The sequence below is a fragment of the Trifolium pratense genome, linkage group LG5 (genome assembly GCF_020283565.1).
Source record: "Trifolium pratense cultivar HEN17-A07 linkage group LG5, ARS_RC_1.1, whole genome shotgun sequence".
NCBI classification, from domain to species: Eukaryota; Viridiplantae; Streptophyta; class Magnoliopsida; order Fabales; family Fabaceae; genus Trifolium; species Trifolium pratense.
The window spans coordinates 38,561,347-38,582,830 of NC_060063.1; the positions used below are offsets into that span (position 1 = coordinate 38,561,347).

Below are 21,484 nucleotides of genomic sequence, written 5' to 3' on the forward strand. Positions count from 1 at the left end.
ATGATCGAAATTGCACCGACAATATTTTGTGGTCGATATTGCACCGACAATATTTCGTGGTCGATATTGCACCGGCCTTTTTTTTTGTGTGGATATTATTGATTTCTATGTATTATAAATACGTATAGGGACAGTTAGAAAATAATTGAAATCGTTTTCTACAAAATGAGTACTTCAAAACGGGTTGTTAAAAACAATTTAGCGACTTTTTATCCATTTTCAGTCAAGTTTCGCGGTAACGACGAGTTGTTCTGCGTTGATTTGAAAAACACTTTAACAACTCTTCAATCTATCAAAAATACGATTGAAGTCATGTATCGCTTCAAATACGCTAGACAAATCAAAATAAATAAACTAGCGTATTATGAATCATACATCGATCTGGCTGCTGACCATGTTGGAGGATATGATGATGCACCACGGAAATATGAATGGAAAGAGTTGAAAGATGATGAAGATGTGAGAAAAATGTTCGACTGGATAGAAATTGATCCGAAATATCCACGTTTGTATGCTACCTTATGTTGTTGATTTTCCGTTTATGTTTTGATTTTCCGTTTATATTGTTGTTGAATTTTATATTATGTTACGTAATTTTCAGTTAATGAATGTTTGAATTAAAATTGTAAGTTGTAAGTTTTTTAATTAATCAATTTAAGGAATAATTAAACTCAATTTAAGGATTTTCCGTTTAAGTTTTTTAACCAGTCAATGTAGTGTCTGCCTTGCACCACCTTTACACATTTGAGGTCCAAACTTGTTTATACCACATTTTAGTATGTTATATATGTCAGAGCATCAACATATTAACCATTCAATCTAAAAATATTTTAGCGATTAATAAAAACGTAACAACCGGTAACAAATTACGAATTAAACGATACTAAAATACGTAGTGTACTACATCCGATTGTCATAATCAAAGTTACATCAAAATTAAAAACAAACATCAAAGTTTCTAAACAACCACGTCAACATTAAAGTTACAAAAACAAACAAAGTCTACCCCCGAGTGTTGTAGCGTGTCCCCCTCCCCCGCTTAATTCGCCTATAAGCAAGTATCGGATTAAGCAAATTCAGAATCCGCTGCAAAGTACCATGAATTGGAGTTCCTTCAACCGCCTCACCATCGCGAACTGCCCTTTCAACCTCAACCTTGACACTCCGGCAAACTTGCATTAGATTAGGGTCATTTCTTGCTTCTGCCGCCTCTATTAACACCTCTAAATTAAGTGGCCTTGGTGGTGATTCAGGAGCTTGTACGGGTCGCATAACTGGATGCGACACTCTATAAAACCATGACATATATCCGGGTTCAGTGTCCCACGGGCTTGTAACAGGCCGACCCCTCATCTCTTCATCTATCATCCTCAGTTCCAACTCTTCCGTAAACACACGATCTATCTCACACAAGTTCATCCCCGGCGTTGCAGACATACTCGGGTTTCTTGGAATGCCTTGCACATGTTGAAATTGTCTTAGCACACGTTCCGGCAAATGCTTGGCTTTCAATTTACCACACCTTAACCATCCAGAAAACCAACATGCATTTATCAAAGGTCGCACTTGTCGGTGGGCATCATACGGGCTGAACACGCAATCGTAAGTTTGAATATTGTCCAAACTGCTTCTATATCCAGCTGCATCCTTATGTCCTTGCCCAGGAACAACCTTTGAATTTAGTGGCATGTTCGCTGTATATCTAGGAGCCTCCACCCACACACTAAGTCTCGGAAAGTGCGCAATAATCCATCCCTGAAAGTATGACGAACAAGATTCATTATAGCCAAACATAGTCTATGTGACAACTTAGACAAATACAAATAATATCTTATATAACGCTCATATATTTTTACCTGAAGAAATGACATGTAGCCAGCCATCTGAGTCGTGCTAACCGCAGACCCGTGATCCAAATAATGCTGCAGATGAACAAGAGCAGCAGCACCCCAATTCCATTCATGAACGCATGACAAATCTTGAAAGTACTGCAAATATACAACATCCGCGTAGTAACTGCTCTTGTTGCTGAATATGGTACAACAAACCAAATGTAGCATAAAAGCCCTTACGCTCCTCTCCCTGTAAAGCCTAACAACATGCGCCGGCTTATTTTCAGCAATCGCTCTTTCGGCAAACGTCTGGTTTGTTGTGTATAGAGTTTGCAGGGTACTATGCTTCAAATGTACCCCGTTGGTTTCGGCAAATGCTATATCAATCTCCTCTCGCTCAACTCCTAGATATGAACTAACCATGTCAGCCCCTTCTCCCCTTGACATCTTCGTATGGTTCAACAACTTTCCTTGGATTGGAAGATGTAACAGACATTGTACATCGTCCAATGTGATGCCGAGCTCACCTAACGGAAGGTGGAAAGTACTTGTTTCCGGATGCCATCTTTCAACAAATGCCCATATAACCCCATAGTCAAGTACGCTAAAATTGACACGGGTAAGCGGCTCCAATCCCGATGCTTCTATTGGATCCCAAAACCACCTCTCACTACGAGGCTGTTTGATGATATTTATAACCTTTTTCCCGCTAGCTTGGCAACGCAGAGTCCTCTTTAAAACCTGAAAAATTCCAACAACACAAAACATTGAAAACTTAATTAACATAATCACGGTATTTAAAACAATTAATATATTTAATAAAACAATTAATACACTTAACGGTACCTCGTGATCATCTGGTTCTGCATCCCATATCGGAACCGCCCTATGATTTCCGTATTGTGTTAATAATGACATATCACTTGGTCCTCCTCCATAACCCTCATTTGCTGCATCTCGTCGTGGTTGCCGTGGTCGTTGTTGCGGTCTCCGTCGTGGTGGTTGTTGCGGTTCTTCAATTTGCGGTTCATCAGGTTGCGGTTCTTCAGGTTCGCCATACTCGGCATCCTGATTTAGAAATTGATCCGCGTCAAAATCATCATCCTCAGCAGCATTTTGTGCTTGGCCTAAACGTGACTGTGTACGCGTACGCGAACCACCCGCCTCAGCATCATGTGTCCCTCGCGCCGGAATTGGTCCTTGCTGCTTACTACGACCTCGTTTGGCAGGGCGATTTGCAACAAGCTCTCTACGAGCGGAAGCATTTGAATTGCTTGGCTTGCCATGCCTACCTCTCCCAACATTTTCTTCCATATTTATCCTAACATGGAAAAATATCTTCACACTCAATACAATCTTATAAACTATGATAAATTCAAACTATAATTCAATCAACATTTAATCCTAACACCTATGGAAACATTATTCGTATGAAAGCACATTTAATTTGACTTAGACATTTTGTTGAACACGTAGTGTAGACCATAATACCAACTAATGACATACACAAATTGAACCTAATATCACATGCATTCATGTTAACATCTAACTAAACTAACAACTAACCATTAATTCAACAATTCAAACATAGAATTTTGAGATAGAAAATTACTCAGGGAGGGAAAAAAACGTAGAAAAGAGTGAATGTGATAAGAAAAACATGGAATGAGAAAAGAGTGAATGTAAATGCATGGAACTTACTTGATTAAGAATGGTTTGAGGTAGGATGTTGAAGTTTTCCACAAAATCGCACACAAGAGGATGAAGGAGTAGTGTTGTTGGTGTTTATGTGAAAAAACGTAACTGAAATGAAAAGTTAAGCTTCTGTTTCTATATCAGTTAACTTCGATTAACAAAGCTCGAAGGAAAAAGCGAACGATTTCTATTCCCCGAATTTTTTTAAAGTTCGATTCGTATAACCCGAAACACCGTACAGGGGCAAAAACGTAAGTAAGGGGGTATAAAAGAAACGTGGGGGGCCTAAAGAGAAAACTTCATTATCACCCACTGAATCAACAACTTGGCCATCTTCATCCTTTTCATATTTCACATTCCAAAACCCTTTTCTCCATTTTTTCCACTTCAAATCAAATCAAAAGCTTTTCAAATGTTCACCACACTTCGTCATAAACCTTTTCTCTATCTCAAGCACTTAACTTTCCCTCTTATCAATCACTACCCATTACCCTTTTCTCTGCATTTTTGCACCAACACTTCATCTTTTGCAATCTCCTACCTCATCAACAATTTTGGGTTTTCCTTTTCCCCACAATTTGCTTCCAAACTCTGCTCAAGTCACAGGGTTCGTTTCAAGACTGCCCAAAACCCTGATTTAGTTCTTAACTTCTTTAGAAACAATGGTTTCTCAAAAACCCAATTAAGTTATATGATTCCCAAAGCACCATGGCTACTTTGCTGCAACCCCTCCTTAAGGCTCATCCCAAAGTTTCAATTTTTCCTCTCCAAAGGTGCTTCTAAATCTGACATTGTTAACCTTGTCAGTAAGCACCCTATGGTCCTATCTCCAAGCTTGGAGAATCATATAATCCCAACCTATGAATTGTTTTATAGATTTGTGCAATCAGACAAGGACATTATTGCTGGTGTAGTTCATAATCCATCTTTACTTAGTGACCATCTTGTGTCACAAAACATCACAATGCTGATTAATAATGGAGTTACAGATTCAAGCATTGCAAGATTGTTTCGGACGCCATCTCGATCATTGAATACCAATAAACGTTTGATGATGAAGTTAGTGGAGGAAATGAAGGATTTGGGTTTAATCCTTCAAAAACAACCTTTGGTATTGCATTGGAAACCAAACCTGTGATAGAAGCATTTAGAAGGCACCCTCACTGTATATTAACATCCATTGATAAAATTATTTCAGTGATGGGCTTTTGGGTCAATCAGATGGGTTGGGATGTGCTTGCATTTGCAAAAGGACCATCAACTTTTTCAATTAGTTTGGAAAAAAGGATCATTCCAAGGGCCTCGGTTGTGCAATTTCTGCTGAAGAAAGGTTTGCGAAAAAAGGATGCAAGCTTAACTTATCCATTTAAACTGTATGATAAGATGTTTCTTGATAGGTTTATAATGCGTTTTAAGGAGCAGTCATCTTATCTATTAAAGCTTTATGAAGAAAAACTGACTCTTGCACACACCAGGGAGGGCAAAACTGACATGTCATGAACACATTTTAAGGTATTCTTCTAGCCTTAATTTGTTATCGTGTTCCTTATTCGATTTGAATGCTTTTTGTGCGGACCGTGGTTGTTTCTCTTTCGTACTCAGAAGCATTTTTATTTTTATTTTGATTGATATGTTTTCAAATTCATGATTTATATTATCAGTTTGAGTATAATACCTAATAATTTTCCAGTAATACATGTACTACATTTTTCTTGCATATTCCTGATTGATATGTTTTCTTGCATGGAATACATTTTTGTGACAGTGTCATTTCTCTATCCATGTTTTGTATAGTCCAATAATCCGTGACCTAAATTAAGCTATAAAGGACTAGGTTGCAGCTGCAATTGTAGTTAATTTGCATATACCAAAAATGCCAATAATTGTGGATTTATGCACTTGTAATAATGTTTGTGGTACAAAGAGCTCCCAAAACTCAATATTAAGGTTGTAATTATGGTAGAGTCACATTTAAATACCACAGTTCATAGGTAATATTTTGATTAATTGGCATTGGCATTTTGACCATGTTCTGTATTTTATATGACTAATCATTTACTGAACAACAGAACTTACTTTCAGGTGTAATTAAGATTTTAAGTTTAAGGAACTATAATGTGTCCAAAAAAAAAGGAAGTTTAAGGAACTATTTTATATAACCACTTTCGGATATTGTCTCATGTCAAAAATGGACATGCCTAACCTCGTATAATATTTTCTGGAAGCAGTTAATGGCTATTTAATCCTGTTGTGGACAGTAAACTGTAAACCAATGTCTTAAATCCTGTTTTTGCTTATGTACTTCTGTTCTTTTTACTCTGTAAAGGAGATTTTTTTTAGGTACATAAATAAAGAAAAGTATGATATGCACTTTTAATCGGATAGGATAAGGAAAAATAAAGAAAACAATAATTGAAATGTTTCATTTTATTTGAGGCAATTTGATTTGTTCTGATTATCTTTTTTATGTGCCTTAGTAGCCTTACTTATAAACTCATTAGTGGAGTGATGTATTCTTTTTATGGAGCTGAGTTATTTGATTTTTTTTGTTTGTTTGTAGATTTAACTTCTGTTTTAGATTAACTTTTTAATGTCTTTTGTATGTTTTGAGGAGTGATGTACTCTTTTTTGCTGTAAGAGCATCGACATGATATACTTTCATTGAAGTTGAATGAAAATTTATATAGTATTATTATGAAGCTCAATACAACTAGATAAGTACGTTTGTTCAAAAAAAAAACTAGATAAGTACTCTTAGAAATGAGTATTGGGCCTAACTCATCCTTACAAAACCGGCTTGTAAGGTGAGGATTGTCTCTAGTATATAAACACTTAGTAAGGCCATCTCTCAACCGATGTGGGACTCTTAACACACCCCCTCTCAACCGATGTGGGACTCTTAACACACCCCCTCACGCCCAGCACTATTAGGCTTGGTGCGTGGATATAAACGGTAGGTGGCCCGATAGCGGAAACCTGATAACAGGTGGCCCAACGGATCGTAGAGAGGCTCTGATACCATCTTAGAAATGAGTATTGGGCCTAACTCATCCTTACAAAACCGGCTTGTAAGGTGAGGATTGCCTCTAGTATATAAACACTTAGTAAGGCCATCTCTCAACCGATATGGGACTCTTAACACACCCCCTCTCAACCGATGTGGGACTCTTAACAAGTACGTTCAAATAAAAGGGATATAGCTATGTCTGCTAGTGCCATCAAGTAGAGTTCACGTACTTTCAAAATTTGCTATATGGTCCTTGATTGTATGTAAATGGTTGTTTGAAAACTGACAAAAAAAAATGCAGTAGAGGCTACATATAGATTTGATTCACAAGTTTCTTTGCCTTCGGCAGCAACAGTCTAGATGTTTATTTCTTTCACCAAACTCACACGAAGAACAAGGTTGGAGTTGGAGATATAGCTACCAAGTATGTCATGTCCAACCAGAGGAAGTGGTTTATACCAATTGAAGTCCAAACCAACATAATGAAGAGGGTTCTAATTTTCAAATTGACCAACTCCTTAAACTGCAAAGTTGGAATGATTTTATATTTCTGTTAGTGCTAACTTGAACTATATAGGTTACGTGTTTTCACGTACATAGGAGTAGGAATATTTTAATATCGTTGGAAGAATGGTTTTGATCAAGGTAACATAGGGATCACAAATTATATTCTTTCTGAATGGCTTGGATTTATCATTTCTGTGAAATGAATGCTTAACATTGAGCTTCATTATTTAAGTGTTAAACGACGGTGCTAAATGGTCTAAGATGGGTATTGCATCTGTTTGTTAATTTTCATATATAGACCGCACCATGTCCAACAAGGTTCGGTTTCTTCTCTCAGACACACCATTCCATTGTGGTGTTCCAGGAGGAGTGAGTTGGGATAAGATCCCACACTCTTTTAGATGGTCATCAAACTCTAGGCTTAAATACTCACCTCCTCGATCTGATCGAAGGATTTTGATTTTCTTTCCTAGTTGGTTTTGTACTTCATTTTTAAATTCTTTGAACTTTTCAAAGGATTCGGATTTATGCTTCATTAGATACACATATCCATATCTACTGTAGTCATCAGTAAATGTGACGAAGTATTGAAAACCTCCTCTAGCATGTGTGTTCAATGGTCCACATACATCAGTATGTATGAGAGCCAAGAGATCACTTGCCCTTTCACTTTTACCAGTGAATGAGGTCTTTGTCATTTTTCCCAATAAGCAAGATCTGCATGTTTCAAAAGATTCATAATCAAATGAATCCAAGAGCCCATCTTTATGGAGCTTGGAAATGCGTTTCTCATTTATATGGCCTAAACGACAGTGCCAAAGGTATGTAGGATTTAACTCATTTGGTTTAATCCTTTTTGTATCAATGTTATATATTGGCATTTCAAGATCAAGAATATATAATCCATTACTCATTTGTGCTGTGGCATAAAAGATATCATTTAAATAAATGGAGCAACAATTGTTCTTTATTATAAATGAAAAGCCAAGTTTATCCAAACAAGAAACAGAAATAATATTCCTGCTAATGGCAGGTACATAAAAACAGTTCTCTAACTGTATTATTAAACCAGAAGGTAAAGTCAAATTAAAAACTCCTACAGCTAATGCGGCAACTCTTGCTCCATTTCCCACTCGTAGGTCGACTTCACCTTTAGCCAATCCTCTACTCCTTTGCAGCCCCTGCACATTAGTACAAATGTGAGAACCACATCCGGTATCTAATACCCATGTAGAAGAAGTAGATAAATTAATTTCAATAACAAAGATACCTGCTGAATTGGAGCTCTCTACTCCATTCTTTTTATCTTCCAGGTATTTTGGGCAGTTCCTCTTCCAATGTCCAGTCTTGTTACAGTGGAAGCACCTACCCTCCTTTGCAACTCCCCAGTGGGCTTCAAAGCTTTAGGGGTAGGTTTGGGTTTGGCAACTTCCTTGCCCTTCCCTTTGACTCCCTTCCCTTTGTTGCCCTTCCCTTTGTTTCCATTGCCAATCATAAGAACATGGTTGGACTTCCCTTTTGTTTTCATGTTCTGCTCAGCTTGCCTCAACATGCCTAGCAGTTGTGGCAAAGTCTTCTCCATGTCCGACATGGTGAAGTTCAGAACAAACTGATTAAAACTCTCCGGCAACGATTGCAGGATCAGATCAGTTGCAAGCTCATTTCCAAGTGGAAATCCCAATTTTTCTAAGTTCCCCACGTACCCAATCATCTTGAGCACATGTGGACTTACTAGAGATCCTTCAGATAGCTTGGCTGAAAACAGGGCTTTGGAAACTTCAAACCTCTCAATCCTGGCTTGCTCTTGGTAGAGCGTCTTCAAGTGTTCGATCATATCGAACGCATTCATGTCCTCATGTTGCTTCTGAAGCTCAGAGGTCATGGTAGCCAGCATGAGGCACTTTGCATCCATGGCATCATCAAGACGCTTCTGATAAGCATCCCTTTGAGCCTTAGGAGCATTGGCCGCAGGTTCATCCTCAGGGTTAGGTTGGGGTTCCTCAATAGCATACAGCTTTTTCTCGTGCATGAGGACTATCCTCAAGTTACGATGCCAATCAAGAAAATTTGTCCCAGACAATTTCTCTTTGTCAAGAATGCACTACAAGAAAATACTCATTTACCGGCGAAATTTACTGGCGGTTTTGGCCCTCAGTAGCTTACTGGCGGCCTAAGCCCCCAATAATCAACCAAAACCGCCACAAACTTATCAATTAATATTTAAATACGAAAATTTGAATTTATTGGCGGTCCTGGCCGTCAGTAATTGTCTTGGACATTACCGGCGGTCCAGGCCGCCACTAACTAACCAAGAATATTTAAAAAAAAAAAAAATGGTGCCTCAGACCTTACTGGCGGCCTAGGCCGCCACAAAGTGTTGGTAATTTAAAAATATAACCGTTGGAGGACTTAGTGGCGGTTTTGACCGCCGGTAATGTTCTTGAAACTTGCCCAGAAATTAATGGCGGCCTGGGCCGCCGCAAAGTGGTTGGAAATTGAAAAAAAATATAACCGTTGGAGGACTTAGTGGCGGTTCTGACCGCCGGTAATGTTCTTGAAACTTGCCCAGAAATTAATGGCGGCCTGGGCCGCCGCAAAGTGGTTGGAAATTGAAAAAAAATATAACCGTTGGACTTAGTGGCGGCTTTGACCGCCAATAAGCTCCAAGAACAGATTTTCACGAATTTTATCCCCCTCTATATATATCTTCCTTCACTTCACAACTCTCATTTCCTACAATCCTTTCTCTATCTAAAATTTCTCCAACATCTCTCTAAAAATTCTTAACTCTAAAAATTCTCCAACTTTTTATCATTTCACTCTTGTTTTTCTTCATTTTGGTAAGTATTTCTCTAATATTCATGCAAGTTTAATATTTGATGTTTATATTGATATGATAAATTGTGTTTATGCTAATAGTTAGTTTTTAAATTTTATTGTAGCAAGTGTTATTTTGTCTGGCGATTTGTACATAGGAGTATAATGTAGACACTACTCTTCCTCAGCATAAAAATGTAAGTTCAATTTTTTTCTTAAAAAAACTTTATGAGTTGTTTTGTAATGTTTATATATATTTTTATTAATAGTTGTTTTTCTCTTTTTTATTTAAAGATTCATGGTTGGTTCGTCCGTTGTCGTGGTTGGGAGCTTAGTTTAAATAACTCCAAGTCAGACACTACCCGGCACAACAAGTAAGTAATATTATTTGGTTTGTATAATATATATGTTTGTGTGATTTTTTAAAGTTAGTATTTTTTTTGTTATTATTAAAATATATTGTTGGTTAACATGTTTAATGTGATTTTTTTTTAAAGTTATTCTCGCCGGTTATATGTTTAATGTGATGTTTAAAAGTTATATTTTTAATTTTTGTTAACAAAATTATTAGATCGTGTAAAAAGAAAAATAGTTATTAATATTTAACTTAACCACATGCATGTAAAATGATAATTATGTTTTAATTTTTATTTAAAAAAAAAGTGTTAAAAATAATAAATAATAACGTTTTATTAATTAATAAACGAAATACTAACAATTTAATTTTTTATTTAAATAAAAAACGTTTTTTTTAAAAAAAATAATAATTCTGTTTTATATATTAACGAAATAAATGCATGTCATATATAGTTAATGTACTTTTTAATTGTTAATTAAACAAAATACTTAAAACAATTAAATTTTTCATTTAAATAAAAAAAAACGTAATTTAAAATAAATAAATAATTAGGTTTTATATATTAATGAAATAAATACATATCATATAGTTAATGTATTTTTTAATTGATAATTAAACAAAATACTTAAAACAATTAAATTTTTCATTTAAATAAAAAATAATTATGTTTTATATATAAATAAATGCATGTCATATAGTTAATGTACTTTTTAATTGTTAATTAAACAAAATACTTAAAACAATTAAATTTTTCATTTAAATAATAAAAAAATGTAATTTAAAATAAATAAATAATTAGGTTTTATATATTAATGAAATAAATATATATCATATAGTTAATGTATTTTTTAATTGATAATTAAACAAAATACTTAAAACAATTAAATTTTTCATTTAAATAAAAAAATAATTATGTTTTATATATAAATAAATGCATGTCATATAGTTAATGTATTTTTTAATTGAGTTTTTTTAAAGTCATATAATAATTCTGTTTCAATTTTTTTTTAATAAATAAATGTTACATGGTTTTTTAAAATAATAAATGATTATGTTTAATAAACAAAATACTTATAAATAACAATTTAATTTTTTAATCCAATAAAAAAATGTTTATATAAATAAATGATTATACATGCATGGAAGTCGATACCCCCTAATTGTAGATCTAATTAATATGAAATATATCTATAATATAAATAGTCGTGTTGATATTGTATATTTATCCAGACATGGATCGTAGATGGATGTATGATCGTTATGAAGATGGGAAAAGAGGGCATGTTAAAGACGTTTTTAAACTTGGGGTTCAGTTGTTTATTGATGCAGTAAAACAAAAGCCCGTTGTTATTAGGGAAGGGGGAATTAGGTGTCCTTGTGCGGTCTGTCAATGTAGACGTATTTGCAGCGTAGATGAAATTAAGTTTCATTTACATACTAAAGGATTTCAGCCGAATTATTGGGTTTGGACAAGTCATGGTGAATCCTTTACATCGGAGCAAGGTGCTTCGTCAAGCAATACTGTTTTACCTTCACAAAATTATCAACATAATTACCCGGCGGAATTACCTTCACAAGATTATCAGCATTACCCGTTCAACATGATGAACAATATGATAAGTGATGGTCTTGGGTACAATGTGGTGAACGAGTTTGAAGATGAATATGAAGGAGATGAAGAGCCGAATGCCGAAGCTCAGAGATTTTTTGATCTTTTAAAAGAGACCAACGTACCGTTGTTTGAAGGTTCTACAGACTCGAAGTTAACAGTTTGTGTTAGACTTTTGGGTCTGAAGTCTCAATATCTTGTTCCAGAATTAGCTATGGACTTGATCGCGAAACTAGTGCTGGATACGACACCCATCTTCGCTCGCGGTGATTTGCCGCGAAGTTATTATGAGGCAAAGCAGCTAGTGTCAAAGCTAGGACTAGGAGTGAAGAGAATTGACTGTTGTGTTAACGGTTGTATGATATTTTATACCAATGAATTTGGTGTTAGTGACGGTGATTTACTTGAATGTAAATTTTGTGAAGAACCAAGATACCGTCAAACAAAAAATTCGAGGTCAAGTAGTAGAAAGCCAGTACCAAGAAAGACAATGTTCTATTTACCCATAGTATCAAGGTTGCAGAGGTTGTATGCATCATTGCAAACTGCCACAAAAATGACATGGCACTCTGAAAATTATGAACAAAGACAAAGGTCGGGTGAGTTGCGACATCCTTCTGATGGTCTTGCATGGAAGCATTTTGATCAAGTTAATCCTGATTTTGCTTCAGAGCCACGAAATGTACGATTAGGATTATGTTCTGATGGATTTACCCCGTATACTCAAGTATCAGCTACTCCATATTCATGTTGGCCTGTTATTGTCACCCCGTACAATCTTCCACCCGAAATGTGTATGTCAAAACCTTACATGTTTTTAGCTGCTGTAATACCTGGGCCATCTAGTCCAACTGTTGGTATTGATATCTATTTGCAGCCTTTGATTGATGATTTGAAGAGGTTGTGGGAAGGTGTTGTGACATATGATATCAGTCGAAAACAAAATTTCACCATGAAGGCAGCTTTGATGTGGACCATCAATGATTTTCCCGCTTATGGGATGTTGTCTGGATGGGGGACACATGGTAAATTGGCATGTCCTATTTGCATGATGGACACCAAAGCTTTTACGATACATAATGGTGGGAAAGCTACGTGGTTTGATTGTCATAGGAGATTCCTTCCTCTTGATCATCCATTTCGAAAAAATAAAAATGCATTTCTTAAGGATGAAATTGAAACTAGACTCCCACCTCGATATTTAACATCAGAGCAAGTTTGGGACAAAGTGAAAGATAAGCCAAACGTACAAATAGTAGGTGGTGTTATTTCAAAACCGAGAGGTTACGGGCACACTCACAATTGGACAAAAAGGAGTATCTTTTGGGATCTTCCGTATTGGAAAGACAACCTTCTACGTCACAACCTTGATGTTATGCATGTTGAAAAAAATGTATTTGAAAATATTTTCAACACTGTAATGAATGTCAAGGGAAAAAACAAAAGATAATGATAAAGCTAGAAGAGACGTTGGGTTGTATTGCAAACGTGATGACCTGTTGTTGATAGAGACATCCAATGGAAAATTCCTAAAACCCCGTGCGAACTACACTTTATCTGTTGAGGAAGCAAAATCAGTTTGTCGATGGGTAAAAGATCTCAAGATGCCAGATGGTTATTCATCAAATTTGGCAAGATGTGCAGATGTTGAGAATGGAAAAATGCGTGGTATGAAGAGTCATGATTGTCATGTTTTTTTGCAATCTTTAATTCCAATTGCCTTTAGTTCTTTACCACCACATGTATTGAATCCCCTAGTTGAAATTAGTCAATTTTTCAAGAATTTGTGTTCAACAACACTAAGAGAAGATGATTTGGTGAAGATGGAAAATGACATTCCAATGATATTATGTAAGTTGGAGAGAATACTTCCTCCTGGATTCTTTGATTCTATGGAACATGTTGTGCATCTTGCATATGAAGCTAGACTTGGGGGACCTGTTCAATATAGGTGGATGTACCCGTTTGAAAGGTTTATGGGGGATTCAAAACGTTCAGTGAAAAATAAAGCTAAAGTTGAAGGCTCAATTGTTGCATGTTACTTACATCGGGAAACAATCCACTTTTGTTCTCATTACTTCAAAGACTCATTGTCAGGAAGACATGGTAGGAACGAAACCGGTAGTGAAAGTTTTGTTCACCCATTAACCCTATCGGTATTCAACTTGCCTGGCCGTCAATCTGGTTATGAGAAAGTTTGTTTTCCAGGCGAACGAGTTTTAAAATCAGCACATGTTCACGTGTTGATTAACTGCACTGAAGTTCAGCCCTATTTAGAGGCATTTTTGACATCTGAGGCGATACCTCCGGAACAATCTTCCTCTAAGATACATGAACTTTTCCCAAATTGGTTTCGACTTCACATGTATCATCAAGAATCAACCCCTATGATACAACACTTGAGAAACTTATCTGATGGCCCGGTGTCAAATGTAAAACAATGGCACACCTACTTTGTCAACGGTTACAAATTTCATACTCATGGTTGGACCGAAGGAAAGGAAACAGTAAACAGTGGTGTGTGTATGAAAGGTGTGACTGAAAATGGTGAAGATGATTTTTACGGTGTGATTGAGAACATAATTGAAATATCATACAACTATCTTGATTACAAGAAAGCAGTAGTCTTGTTTTATTGTAGATGGTTCGATCCATCAAGCAGAGGTACGAAGTATAATACAAAGACTAACACTGTGGACATAAAAATGAATAGGAGATATCAACCGTTTGATCCTTTTGCCATAGCACAAAATGTCAGGCAAGTTTACTATGTCCCTTATCCAGCAACAAAAACTGACAAAAACGGTTGGTGTGCCGCTATAACGACAAAACCGAGGGGTCGAATTGAAAAAGATGGAATAGAAGAAGAGGAGGAACCATATCAGGTTGATGAGATGGCCAATGTAGATGAAGTGATTGAAGTTGAATCTTTTAGTCGTCTTTGGGTCGACGAAGGAGAAGCAGAAGAAGTACCCGAGGATGGTGATGTTGATGAAGATGATGATCGCGAAGAAGATGAGGGTCAAGACGATGATGAAGATTTATCAGATTGGGATGACAATAATTAATTATGTTTTTGTAATATTTATGACTATCAGTGTTTTATAATGTATCAAGTACTATGTTATTTTTTTAATATTTATGACTATCAATGTTTTAGAATGTATCAAGTACTATGTTTTATAATAATATTTATCACTATTAGTGTTTCATATATCATCTATGTTTTTGGAATATAACATTTCATATTTTGTCGTATCATTGTAAATATTTGTGAGAAGATCATGGATGATTTAGACGGAATATCTGTTGAGCAACTAAGGAGCCTTGCACGAAACAATCGTTCCAACCGTGATCTTGTCCGCAAAGTTGTTTATCACTCGAATCTTGTACCAGTGCCAACTACCGTTCCTGGAGAAGGGGACCAACAAGAAGAACAAGTGGACGATGGAATTGACCATGAGGATGACGAGATCAATGTGGAAGACCTTATGGATCCGAAAGATCGTATTTTGGTTGATCGGCATGACCGAATCATTATTACACCACACGGAACTGAGTAAGTATTTTTTTTTATGCAGTTTATAATGACAATATTTATAATACACTGGCATTTATGATGACAATATATTTTTTGCAGTTTTCAACCACAAAAAGCAACTTCAGCCGCCATTAGTTTCATACTTCAAGGAAACTACCAGGAACCATGGCTCACGTGGGGAGAGATTAAGAAGGCTAAAATTGGTCAAGAGCAAGTGTGGGACAGATTTTGGAAGGCTTTCAAAGTAATATTATATTTTTATCATAACAATAGTTAATTATAACTAATTTTTTTTATATGAAATGGACTAATCAATTTTGTTTCATATATATGTAGATGAAATGCACTTGGTTTAGGGATATTAATGAGAAGACGATGATTACTATTTTCGATCACAAGTGCTCAAAGCGCTTGTCCACCTTGCTTGGAGATGCACGAACATTGTTTTATGAGAACAAGGAGCCTCCAGCTTGGATTGGCCCGGGGGATGTATGGACAGAGTTGAAACGTAGATGGAGTACTCCAGCTTACATGGCGAAGTGCAACAGAAACAAACAAAACAGAGTTGGGTCTAATTTGAGTGTACACACTGGTGGTTCTACATCTGCTTCTACCTTGCGCATAAGGTTCACTCGGCAATTTGGTCGTCCACCGACTTTATGCCAAATGAATGTAATGCTGCATATGAAACCAGATGGTACTTGGGATACTGTAAAGGCTCAAAGGGCAAATGTGAGTATATATATATTTTTTTAATTAATAAATAATTGGTTATTTTGTATAATTCAATTAATTGGTATAATTTTATATTTGAAGGATATGATTAAGGTATACATCGAGGAACTCAAAGCTACCGAGGCTGCCCTTCCACTTGCTTTGCGGAAAACTGATGTAGAGCTACAGAATATGATATTGGACAAATTTGTGGAGTTTTCCGGGGGAAAGTATAAAGGTTGTATCGTTGGTCAGGGTAGTACGTCTTCGCTCGTTCAGAGGACGACAAGAGGATATATGATGGATAATATGAGCGACTCTTATGACAGTACTGCCACCATGCCTACCGGTCGATCTCAACGTGTGGAAAGTATTGAGGAATTGGAACAACAATTAAGAGCAGAACAACAACAGTCAATTGCTTCTATGAGAGAAGAGATGATGACACAGCTCAGGGCAGAACTCTCTAGCGGGATACCAGGACAATCAAACCAGCAACAGTTTCAGCAGCAACCATTTCAGCAGCAACCATTTCAGCAGCAGCAATTTCAGCAGCAACCATTTCAGCAGCAGCAATTTCAGCAACAACTTCAGCAGCAGCAGCAGCGTCCTAATCAATCACAACGTCAGCAAAATTCCAACAATTTCAATTATATGACAGGTGTGAACTATGCAGTTCAACAGATTCAGAACGTTGGAAGGAACTCACAGTCGTCCTACCAATCGGGAAGTCTTCATGAGGACCCGACGGAAGAGGAGGGGTATCGACCCGGTGAAGTTGATTTGAACGTATCCTCTGACCCGGATGAGAATTTCTTTACAGGTCTCCAAAATAACCCTTTATTGCAAGGGATGCTTGGGCAGCAGGGGCAGGCAATGCTTGGAGACTTGGAAATTCCCGATTTCACAGTTCATGATTCCACTTCTATGAATCAAGGTGGCATAATAAGTCCACTTGTCCATAGTGGTGGAAATAGTCAAGGCAGAGGGGTAGGTTCTTCATCTGAAATGTCTATGGGCGGCGGTAGGGCAAGCGCCGGAAGGGCAATCGTGGGAAGAGGAAGCGGTGGAAGAACAAGTGCCGGAAGAAGAGGAAGGGGAAACAGTCAAAATGCATAACCTCCATTTGTGTCCATTTGTGTTCATTTGTGTTGTCGTATTAATCATTTTAGTAGTTTTATTTGTGGAAGTAATTTAAGACAATATTATCGTATTTGGTTTGTAACCTATGACATTTATTGGGTATTTTGTTTGTGTTGTATGACAATTATCGTATTTCGTCGTTTATTATTGAATTTTTAATTTATGTTTAACTATTAATATTTTAAATAATTCTGTCTTATTTTTATATTAAATAAAAAAAGTTTTTTTTAAATAAATATAAATAAAATTATTAAAAATATTAAATTTTATATTTAAATAAATTAAAATGTTTTTTTAAAGCAATTAATATTTTAAAAAAATGTTTTTTTAAAACAAAATAATTAATTATTAAATTTTATATTTAAATAAATTAAAATGTTTTTTTAAAGAAATTAATATTTAAAAAAAAGGTTTTTTTTTTTAAAAAATAATTAATTAAAAACGTTTTTTAAAAAAAATTTGAAAAGGCTGTAGTGGCGGTCCAAACCGTCGCTAAATGGTCAAAATCTGGGCAAGTTTAGTGGCGGTCCTAGCCGCCAGTATGGCTGACGCAACCTGCAAAAGAAACTGACCTTCTGACACTAAACTTTGCGGCGGTCAAGGCCGCCAGTAACTTCTTTGGTCTTTGAATTGACCGTTGTTACTTAGTGGCGGTCTGGGCCGCCAGTAAGTCTCGTCAGCTCGGTTTTCGACGGCTTTGGCCGCCAGTAACGTTACCGTCGCCTTATTTACTGGCGCATCGTGGCCGCCAGTAAACCGCCACTAAATTAGCAGTTTCTGGCGGTTTTTGGCCGCCAATAAAAGGCGTTTTTCTTGTAGTGATGCTTCGCAAAATGTTGTTTGAAGTATTGGTGTTTGACATGGTGATCTACATTTATAAAAGTGAAAATATAAGTATTGAACAATTTTAATACACATTTAATTAGGCCTTTAATTAAACATGTACTCTCACTATTTTACTCAAAACAAATGACCCTCGACATTTGATTCGGAAAATCCCGTTGGAAGATTTTCTAATGAGAATGAGATCCATATTTCACTTCGCTTTAAGTCAGCGTTGGGCTGATTACACAAAACTTAGTTATTTAGGTAGGAAACTCCTTTCCAATTGTATCTCATACAACTCTCATATCCTTTCTATTGGGTGAATAACGCTTATTCTAATCCATCACATGGAATAACCCAATACTTGCTTCTAAAGTCATATAATCTTATTATATTTTCTTTAGTTAAGTTAGACCCATTAAATAGCGATCGGATAAATAAATTACCTCACCGCAACTTATCAATATTGACAATGCACTTCGCGTTGGCAAAACCTACATTGATCGATATTGATCTTGAAGGGCGCTATTCGTTGGAAAGCGATAAAACTTAATATTAATTCCTTTGAGGGCTTTTATAATTAATTTGATCTCACCTTACCACGGCTTACATACAATGACGTCACTCCATACATAACATGCATCAACATACATAATATAATAAAATGATATGGTTATGGCCCCTAGCGTGATTGTTCCCTCAAGCCAATGAGAGAACCTATGCTATATCTAAGAACGACCTATACTTCTCCAAGATAGATCTTCATTGCTGTCCTTCCTGTCCTATTTGCTAATCTTATATTACATCACTACAAGAAACTCGTGTTCATACGAGGGAGTGAGATGAGAAAAGAAATTACATCAAGAGAATATAAGAGAGGCACGACACGCAGGCCGTATTTAAAATCCCAAATAAAACGAAAAGAAGAACTAAGGCCATAACCATTCATCATGCAACTTTAATAACAATAAACACACAATTTATTATTATTACATTAGTCCAATCAATAAAATACAATTAATAAAATACTTTCGATGAACACTTCATCAATGAATCCTAATCGCACCAACACTTGATGCTTCAGATATAAACCCTAGCCGTACTCTGTTTGTATAACAACACAACCCTTGTATTGTTACAAAATTAATACAGTAATCATTCATCAAAACGTTTCAGGATTTTGTTTATCATAGACGATTGGATATATGATGCTTCACCAGTTATCGGTTCCGAAGCTCACGCTCACAATCATCCATGCTCACGACAATCACTTAAAACTTTCAATGAACAATATGTTCTGTTTATATAACAACACAACACTTGTATTGTTATAAACCCTAATACAACCACCATTCATCAAAACGTTTCAGGACTGCTAGTTCTAGATGAACGATCGGATATATGATGCTTCACCATAAACGGTTCCGAAGCTCACGCTCACAATCATCCAAATTAAACGTCAATCACTCAAACATTCGAATGAATGACACGATCAATGTATCACATACACCGATGCGTCGTATCAGAAATATATATCACATATATATTTTAAAACCGATCAATCAAATTTTATTAATCCTTGTTATTATTATTATTAATACCGATTCAAAACCATATTAATAAAACAGTAATAAAATAAGAAACCGATTCATGGTTTCACAAGTGGCTCTGATACCACTGAAGGAAAATCGTGTTTAAAACAGAGTGTAAAACGCAGCGGAAATTAAAATTTTTCCTTCAATGGATCCTTGCGAATGGTCATGATCAGGGTTAAACGTTATACCTTTCGATGAATTGAAACAACAAACTCTTTGCTTCTATTCGTTGATCACAAGCACCACACGACGGCAGCACCTCTAGCTAGTCCACACGAACAGGTCTTCAACTTTCAGTGCTAGCTGCTACAAGATGAAGGCTTAGGAAGTGCGGTTAGGGTTTCAGAGCTTTAAGGTTTCTCTGAAAAACGAATTGTGAAAAGCAAACCCTCACTGAACTACACAAGCTTCTTATTTATAGAGTTTCTTGTGTGGTCAGTTAGGCCAAACGGTGTTTGGTCTTCTTAAGCCCAAAACCGTTTTTCACTAATCGCACCCTCAAAATAAGTCTTACTTATTTCTTCCATATCGACTGTCCTTATGTGTGTGACCCTGTAGGTTCTTATAACGTTGGCAATAATATTATTCTTAATATTATAAACAGTGAGCGGTATCTAGCAACACATCACTGTTACCCAAGTCACAAGAATGTCACGTGATCTGACAAACCTTTCCGTGATAAAACTCATGTGTATAATTACCCTTTTACCCTTATGTCTATATTGAACACAAGGCATAGTATGTCACCCTTGTTAAGTTCAATATTGGGCCCATAGACATATCTCCTGTTATGTAGGAGGGGTAAATTCCATCTAGGTCACTCATGTCCCTTAGCATGATTCGTGGAATACCCATCAACCAACTTTATAGTCATCCTGTTACGGATAGCTTTGAATGGCGACAAAGTACTACACTCCTACATCTAGGGAACATAGTGGTTTCAGGTCGAAGGGTGGAATACACCACTTATCACTATGAGAATATCCTATGACATTTCATAACATACTATGTAGTATTCTCATGGTGGGTCAATCCGATATAAATATTACTCTTAATATTTATATCTATGTGAAGACTTGATAACTCTTTATCTATGATCCGTGAGATGTGATCATCTGTCTACCAACATAATAGTCTCTATGTTTTGATGTTATCCCAATTCACATTAAAACTCGACTACGGATGTTTTAAGAATAGTGTTCTTATGTGTAATGGACTCTCACGATTAAGTCACACTTAACGTTCCATTCAATGAACTTACTATTCTAGGGACTCTATTATTATTTAACACATAAACATAATAAAGAAAAGCCTTTATTTAATAAGTAAATTATCCAATACAAGTATCATGCAATTATAAATAATTGGCCTCTAGGGCTTACACCAACACCTGTGTCCGAGGAGCACCCACTGCTGGCAGCATGCAGGCCTGTGGACGCATATGAGTGCATATCTGAATGTTAATAACAACATCACAGAAAACCTGTTCTCAATTCTGCAGAGGCTTGAAAAAAGTCAGCAAGAGTTTTTTAGTGCCATGGTATGGAGCATATGGAAATGTAGAAATAATCAAGTGTGGAACAATATATCCGACTCAATGCAAACTGTGTGTGAAAGAGCTAATCATTTAATTACAAGCTGACACAATGCTCAACAAGTTTGTGCATCACTTGATGTGCCGCAACAGATGTCTCAGCAAACTGTATAAATCAAACCAAGTATTGGAAGAATACAAATGAAATGTCGATGCTTCTTTTTCTTATCTTCACGATAAGGTAGGGATTGGTATGTGCATCCGTGATGACCAAGGACGTTTTATGAAGGTTGAATGGATAGAGCCA

General features: G+C 36.2%; 4 protein-coding genes across 4 annotated transcripts; 3 read left to right on the forward strand and 1 right to left on the reverse strand.

Annotated features, from left to right (window-relative positions):
• Positions 1-954: 954 nt before the first annotated feature.
• On the reverse strand, positions 955-3,146 carry LOC123886612 (protein MAIN-LIKE 1-like). Its single transcript, XM_045935917.1, has 3 exons — positions 2,679-3,146; positions 1,857-2,573; positions 955-1,755 (listed from the first exon to the last, which is right to left on the reverse strand). The coding sequence occupies exons 1-3, from the start codon at positions 3,144-3,146 to the stop codon at positions 1,003-1,005; spliced, it is 1,938 nt and encodes a 645-aa protein (XP_045791873.1). The 3' UTR covers positions 955-1,002.
• A 685-nt stretch (positions 3,147-3,831) lies between these two features.
• On the forward strand, positions 3,832-17,390 carry LOC123883770. The gene is made up of 7 exons (XM_045932663.1): positions 3,832-5,039; positions 9,984-10,055; positions 10,153-10,232; positions 15,107-15,384; positions 15,466-15,610; positions 15,703-16,098; positions 16,183-17,390. Exons 4-7 carry the CDS (start codon positions 15,110-15,112, stop codon positions 17,197-17,199), a joined length of 1,833 nt encoding a protein of 610 aa, XP_045788619.1. The 5' UTR covers positions 3,832-5,039; positions 9,984-10,055; positions 10,153-10,232; positions 15,107-15,109; the 3' UTR covers positions 17,200-17,390.
• Positions 4,219-5,027, forward strand: LOC123886613. Its single transcript, XM_045935918.1, has 2 exons — positions 4,219-4,638; positions 4,749-5,027. Exons 1-2 carry the CDS (start codon positions 4,219-4,221, stop codon positions 5,025-5,027), a joined length of 699 nt encoding a protein of 232 aa, XP_045791874.1.
• Positions 11,449-13,275, forward strand: LOC123886615. Its single transcript, XM_045935919.1, has one exon. It carries the CDS (start codon positions 11,449-11,451, stop codon positions 13,273-13,275), a length of 1,827 nt encoding a protein of 608 aa, XP_045791875.1.
• Positions 17,391-21,484: the final 4,094 nt, after the last annotated feature.

Excerpts from the sequence above, each read along its gene's own strand:
- LOC123886613 (XM_045935918.1), top strand. The coding sequence starts at position 4,219 with ATGATTCCCAAAGCACCATGGCTACTTTGCTGCAACCCCTCCTTAAGG. Across the intron at positions 4,639-4,748 it reads TCCTTCAAAAACAACCTTTG|ATGGGTTGGGATGTGCTTGC; the intron begins GTATTGCATTGG and ends TGGGTCAATCAG.
- LOC123886612 (XM_045935917.1), bottom strand. The coding sequence starts at position 3,146 with ATGGAAGAAAATGTTGGGAGAGGTAGGCATGGCAAGCCAAGCAATTCA. Across the intron at positions 2,574-2,678 it reads CAGAACCAGATGATCACGAG|GTTTTAAAGAGGACTCTGCG; the intron begins GTACCGTTAAGT and ends GGAATTTTTCAG. Across the intron at positions 1,756-1,856 it reads GCTACATGTCATTTCTTCAG|GGATGGATTATTGCGCACTT; the intron begins GTAAAAATATAT and ends TCATACTTTCAG.
- LOC123886615 (XM_045935919.1), top strand. The coding sequence starts at position 11,449 with ATGGATCGTAGATGGATGTATGATCGTTATGAAGATGGGAAAAGAGGG.
- LOC123883770 (XM_045932663.1), top strand. The coding sequence starts at position 15,110 with ATGGATGATTTAGACGGAATATCTGTTGAGCAACTAAGGAGCCTTGCA. Across the intron at positions 15,385-15,465 it reads ATTACACCACACGGAACTGA|TTTTCAACCACAAAAAGCAA; the intron begins GTAAGTATTTTT and ends TATTTTTTGCAG. Across the intron at positions 15,611-15,702 it reads GATTTTGGAAGGCTTTCAAA|ATGAAATGCACTTGGTTTAG; the intron begins GTAATATTATAT and ends ATATATATGTAG.